The 6,876-nt window shown below is 38.4% G+C and overlaps 1 protein-coding gene across 1 annotated transcript in view; it reads left to right on the forward strand.

Moving 5' to 3' along the window:
- The window catches only part of LMOD3 (leiomodin 3), an 11,935-nt gene extending 5,314 nt beyond the window's left edge, over nt 1-6,621 (forward strand). Inside the window, exons 2-3 of the mRNA XM_072420778.1 lie at nt 1,037-2,482; nt 3,833-6,621. Coding sequence (XP_072276879.1) covers nt 1,037-2,482; nt 3,833-3,880 — 1,494 coding nt within the window. The 3' untranslated portion in view covers nt 3,881-6,621. The remainder of the gene's footprint in view (nt 1-1,036; nt 2,483-3,832) is intronic.
- Nucleotides 6,622-6,876: the final 255 nt, after the last annotated feature.

A 6,876-nucleotide genomic window follows, 5' to 3' on the forward strand; every position in this document is an offset into this window, starting at 1 on the left:
GTAGCAGACTAACAAGGACAACAGGTGGACTGTTATATAACAAATGGTGGTATGGGGACATCTGTGTCCATCTGTCATTTTCCCGGTAAAGGCTTGAAGTCAAAACACGTATTTTTTTAACTAACCTTGCATTTTCTTGCATTGCTATATTTTAATTCTAAATTGTTTTCGTTGTAGATGGTTGCAGGTTTAGATGGCAATAGCTATAAAAAAACAGACTTTCTACATGCAACTGTAATATTTTAAAGGTAGTAATACACAGAACTCCATCAGACAACCTTCTAACTGTAGGTCAGTGTTTCTCAGCCAGGGTTCCTCCAAAGAATGCTAAGGGTTGCTTGAGCTGAGGGCACTTTGTCCCTCTTTGGTCAGTTTAGGTGACATCTTTATTCTTTTGGGCTATCTGTAAGGGTGTTATAGGGGACGGCACTGGCAAAAAGAAGGTTTTTACCAGGAGTTGTCCATATATATGTTTATTGATTTAAACAAAATAATTTTTTAGATAATTTTCTGTTTTTCCTGTTTATCTATTGGAGTCACAGCGAAATACCTCTTAGATTGTGTGGGTCACTTATTTCACAAACCATTTGGTGACTAGGTGCACAGGTACCAGACACTGTCATATGGGGGGGAGAATATAGTACACAATAAAAAATATTCTAAATTTTGGTGCCCTGCTTGTGATGAATGTCCAACTTCTTGTTGTTGTTGGGTGACAACTATCTTCCAATTGTGCTCCTGTATTGTCACCTTATTGGACAAACTCCTGATGGAAACTGCAGGCATTGTCCACTGTTGTCACTATCAGGAAGATGATCCAAAGCAATCATGTGCAGCCAAGCTGATTGCATTCAAATAGGAAAAGTTTGAAAGAGCCAAGATGAGATAAGTGCATTTGAGGTGGAAAGATCAATAAAAAAAGCAAAAGTATTTAAACAAAATGCCAAATTTTAAAGTCTTTTTTTTTGTTGCAAATAACCTGAAAGTGAAAAATGAGTTTTCTCAACATTAACCTTGTATCCTTTAATATTAATAGAGAACAATTGCCAGAGAGAGACCAGAGGTTGTGAAAAAAGATAAGGAACCACAAGAAATAAAAGAGAGTAAAAATGAAATATTGGAGAAAGTCTGCAAGAAGGACAACCATGAAGATAAAACTAAAGATAAACAAGAAATCATTCAAACAAAGCAGATCCCGGAGGCTAAAAAGGACAACGCCGAAATTGCAGTTGATCACAAGAGCCAACAACCAATTCAAGAGAACAAGGAAGTGCCTGAGAATCCCGAGAAGGAGTCTGTGGTTGAGAAGATTACTGGCAGCATTGTGATGGCTAATGATGATCAGGTGGAAAATACAGAAGAAAAAAAGCCGATAGGGAAGATTTCCAAACTAAACATCCCTAAGAAATTGGCTATAGACTCCAGCTTCCTCAAGATGAGTGCCAGGCCTTCTGGCAACCAAACTGATTTGGACAGAACATTGCAAAGCATCAGGAAAAATGATCCGAATGTGAAAGAGGTCAACTTAAACAACATTGAGAATATTCCAAAGGAAATGCTAATTGACTTTGTAAATGCTTTGAAAAAGAGCAAGCATGTAAAGACCTTCAGTATGACCAATGTGGGAGCTGATGAGAACATTGCCTTTGCCTTGGCCAACATGTTGCGTGAAAACAGAAGCATCACCACCTTAAACATTGAATCTAATTTCATCACAGGTAAAGGTATTGTGGCCATCATGAGATGCCTTCAGTTCAACGAACACTTGACTGAGCTGAGGTTCCACAATCAGAGACATATGTTGGGCCACCATGCTGAAATGGAAATCGGAAGGCTTCTAAAGGCCAATAACACATTGCTGAAGATGGGTTACCATTTTGAGTTGCCTGGTCCCAGAATGGTAGTCACCAACTTGCTGACTAGAAACCAAGACAAGCAAAGGCAGAAAAGGAAAGAAGAACAGAAACAGAAACAAGAAAAAGATGAGGAAGAGATCATTACAATTTTGGACAATGGTATGGAGTTGGGTATTCCACGGCAACTTTGGGCAATGATTAATCAAGCTTCACCAAATTCTAATTCAAGGATGCCAACGATTGACGAAGAGCCTAAACTACCAATCCCACCGCTCCGAAAAAGTAAACAAAACAAGCCACCGCTTGGCTTGGAAAACAAGGTCAACGCCGAGCCTCCCCCTTTCAAGGATGTAAAACTAAAAAAATTTCAGACAAAGTCAGTTGCCCAAAAGTTAAGGGAAGAGGCAGATAAAACCAGCCTGCGAGATATGATACAACTCAGGAGAGCAGCACCCAAGTCAAGCACGTCTCAAAATTCAGAGCTGTCAGAGAAAACCAATCTCAGGGATGTAATAAAAACTCTCAAGCCAGTGCCAAGAAACAGGCCACCACCTCTTGTCAAACTGACGCCAAGGGATGAACTTTTGAAAGATATTCGCCAGAGTAACGTGGCTTATCTTAAACCGGTGAGTCATTTCAATTTAAGAGCTTCCTACTTCACCTAGTTTATTCCGTAGCCTCCTATACATTCTGCATTGCCAAAAGTTAAGGCTACACTTCAGTACAGGATAACAAAACCCGGCCAAGCTAAAGTATAGCTAAACCTTAGCTAAATGTCTTGCCTGGAGTTTATTACTGAACAAATGGCAAGTTTTGTTTTTTACACTTAGTTTTACACTTGGTCTTTGCTTCCTACTAATGACATTGTGCAAGCAACTCATTAGGCTCAGGTTATAGGCCAAGGCTGAATATGCAGGTATTAGCACATCAGCCTTAAAAACCAAATAATGAGTCAGACAGATCTGCTCTTCCATAGGTGTACATCGAGTGAATGTTGACAGGAAATGTATTATTGGTTGGATCACCAGATGAAAATAAAGACCACCATATCTATGAACTGGAATGCTAAAACAGATTTCATTTATGTTCTTGGGTTTACAATGAAAAAGTATTTCATCTATCTCCTGGCTTGGTGTTTCAGCTAAAGTACAGGATAGCATAGATTTTTTTGGGGTGGACTTCATCTGTAATCAAGTTTTTTTAAATTGACATTAGAAGCTTTAACTCTAACCCAAACCAATAGGCTGGGTGAGGCAGAACAGGTTAGACAATGCAAGGCTGCTGATAAGATAACAAATAGATCATGGCATGTGACATGTTATAACTTTTTACAGCAACATGTCATCCTGGATTTACTATTTTATGGTCAGGAGCTGCTGATATAGTCTATATATCATACCTTTACCTATTTTCTAGGATATATATGGATAAAGATACATACATAGGGACTTTTCTCCAGGTTTTTCCTTTCTCTTTTTGTTTCCTCCATTGATTTCATGTTATTAATATTGCAAAGCATTGACTCCACTGCTGGCAATATTATTGTCTGCTTTGTGTGCAAAAGCACCAATAGAATAAGTAAAGCCTGTAGAAAGAGAAAACATAAAATTCTAGAAAACCGGACCCTTAACTCCCCCTCTTTCATTGGGTCGGATTTATTAAAGCTCTCTAAGACTGAAGAAGATGGACTATCATGGAAGAACCTGGGTGATCCAGCAAACTAAGAATGTTTTCTTAAAAATAAGGTAGCAAATGTTTTCAGATCCATTTCAGGTTTGCTGGATAACCCAGGTTCTCCTATGATAGTCTATATTCTCCAGCCTTGGGGCGCTTTAATAAATCAGGCCTGTTATGTCACCATTTGTGTCCTGGGAGCAACTGCTTTCCAAATCACGTTTTCAGCAATTTCCATAATATCATGTAGCACATTGTCTTCAATGACATTTTTTAATTTGTTTGTTCATTTTTTTTTCCAGGTACCGGTACCCAAAGAGCTAGAGACCCCCCTAGACGAATTGTTGTGAAGAATTTTACACAGCTGTACAAATATTGCTTAAATGAACTTGTGAAAACCGTGGAAAGTCTTTTTAGCTAGTTATATGGGATCAACACAGCACATTGGATGAAAAGTAGACTGAATGGTGTGAATTATTAACACGTATCTGTCAGCAACCTAATCAGGCACGGCGCGCTCGGTCACATCAAGTCGCTGGGTATTGCATATAGAGGCGTGATGAGGAACGAACATGCAAGTGCTGCAGTTTTGGAAAAGAATTTTATGATTTGCTCCACACATGTGTTTCAACTGAAAATCTATTTTTCGTTTTTTTATACTTCAGCACACATCAGAAATGATTTACAGATTGGATGGTAAGGTTTTGATATTTGGGTGCCAAAATGTAACGCTATAAAAGCAACACCACTGTATAGTTACTTGTGATTGGTTAACACAAGCTCCCCAAATAATATTCACCCAATAAAAGAGCTGCTTTTCCAAGGACAATACCATATGGGTATGAATATCTATTCCTGGAAAAGCTTCATTTTGGAAATCTCTCAGTGCACGTCTATAGAACGACCTGGACTGAAGAGGAAAGCCTCTGTATGAAGATTACATTACCTGATATACAGATCACTGCCAGAGAGAGAAAAATGGTGCATGAAATACAATATTTAGCAAATGTGTCTCATGTCAAACATGACAACATCTAAATGTTGCATGAATCCAAAATGTTTTCTTACTCAACCATGAAGTCATAGTTTTAATATCTGTTTAGAAGCAACATTATACCCCTAGCTGGATCCTCAGTTTAAATCAGCTCAAGACATTCTGTGTGCATCATAACAAGGGGGTGCAAAGTTTTTTAAAGCAGCCAAAAAGACTGTCCTTTGCCAACATGCTGCTTATTGCGTGCAGTCTCTACAGAGGTCCAAAGTGCCTTCTAATGAGTTAGATCAAGATCTTTTTTTTCCTGACTGCTCTATGCCAGCATACATCAGGCGAACAGAGAGAATGACCATATTCCCCTTTCCTATATTTCCCTTTCTTGAAGGGCCAAGACGTCCAAGGAGACCTTTGTGTCCATTTGAAAGACGTGGGTGGATGGTGAATCTGAAGAAGAGTCTCTTCCTTCCCATAGAGACCTAGTATATCTTGTCTATTGCAGGACAGAAGCTGCCAATCATTCTGGAAAGAGTCATTATTATTTTTAACTTATAAATATATATCGCCAACATATTACGCAGTGCTTTACAAAGTCAAGTCATGTCACTAGCAGTCCCTAAAAGGGGCTCACAATCTCATGTCCCTACCACATTCATAAGTTAATGTCTTTATGTATAGTAATGTTTAATACAGTCTTAGGCCAATTTTTTGGGAAAGCCAATTAACCTAAATGCATGTTTTTTGGAAAGAATCTGGCAAACCTGCAAGACAATGCCATTCATGAGGAGACATTACCTTAAAGTCACAGACACAATACTTTCAACAATAGCAACAACATAGTGGCCCCCCAATGAAGCCAAAGTTCTATGGTGGCTGAACAGGAAATATCTCACTTGTCATTCTCTTCCTCCCCATTTGTATTCAACCATGGAGCTATCAGGAAATTTACAGGTAGTATTAAATTCTCAGTTTTCCCTGACTCAATCAAAATAAAGAGCAATGGCCCTTCTCTACATCGTATTGCCAGAGGACAGGCTTTTCTACTAGACCTTTTTCCCTTTTTGCACCAAAAAATTATTTAGCTGACAATGTTCTGTTTTGTAATGTTCTCCATGGCCCTCCAAAGTGTACAGCTCATGGTAAAATGACTTTAACTATATTAGTAGTGTCACTGGAAGTTATGGTAAAGTAGGTCAAATGGGATGCAGGTAGGTCAAAACTTCAGAAGTTTATGATCCGCGTCATGTGATCAAAGTTTTAGAAAAAGTTAAAGGAATGTTGTCAAAAGCAGGTCAGTAGCTCAGGTTCATACTGAACTGTGCCTGCATTTTGGACAGATTTAGGAATATGATTATGTTGAAAGTGACAGAGTGCTGTGAATTAACATTAAGGAAGCCAGCTGGCTGTACAGGATAATAAGGTGAATCTGGTATCTGGCTTCCTGCTCAGATAGGATCTTGCACCCTCTAGTGGCAAAAAAGCATTACACTCTTGGAAAAAAAGTAATGCACTGCAAAGTACACAGGATCCCATGATGAAGAAGAACCAATGATGGTATTTATTCAGAGTACTATGTACAGCAAAATCACATATTTAACATGTCATTTTAGATGTTTCCTAAAATTTTAAAAACAGTTTTATTTAAAAAATATCTGACCTTAATGGTTCATTTTAATGCACTTGCTGTTACAGGGTGGCAATGCTCTTTATCAGGAAACCTTGCCCTGAGAAATGCCACGCAGCCATCAATAGAGTTTATGTATATGACTGCAGGAAATCAGCAGCACTGCAATACAACAAAGGGTGAAAATCATTTGCAAAAGAAATTATATTTAGATATTTAAATACAAAACAACAAATAATTCATTAAATGGGAAGCTGGATAATAAAGTAGTTGACACTGCGACCATGCAGCACATAACCCTGGGTTAATTCCAGTTAAGGACAGTATGTGCGTCTCATACTGTGTGTATGACATTTTGCTAGATTGTAAGCTCCTTTTGGGAACGGACTTAGGTGAATGGTTCTCTGTAAAGTGCTGTAGAAAGGTGTCAGAGCTGTATACATGAGTTAAATGAATAAACTGTTTTTTTTTAATTATGTACATCTCCTGTAATTGTTAAATGAATTAATGGGATGGTGTGTAATGTCAGAGTGTAGACTCTAGTTGACGCTGCTGCTATTGCTCTGTGTTAAAGGTAAATTGAATAATTAGATGTGGGCTGTGGCAGCATTTCTTGACCGTTTTAATGTAGGGGAACCCTTCAAATAACTTTAAGGTCCCATTGAACCTCCTCTTTAAATACTATATCCACAGCTCATAGTTCATTAGCATGGTGGTAATTAGGAAGAATG

Source organism: Pyxicephalus adspersus, chromosome 8 (genome assembly GCF_032062135.1).
Source record: "Pyxicephalus adspersus chromosome 8, UCB_Pads_2.0, whole genome shotgun sequence".
In the NCBI taxonomy this organism is placed as follows: domain Eukaryota; kingdom Metazoa; phylum Chordata; class Amphibia; order Anura; family Pyxicephalidae; genus Pyxicephalus; species Pyxicephalus adspersus.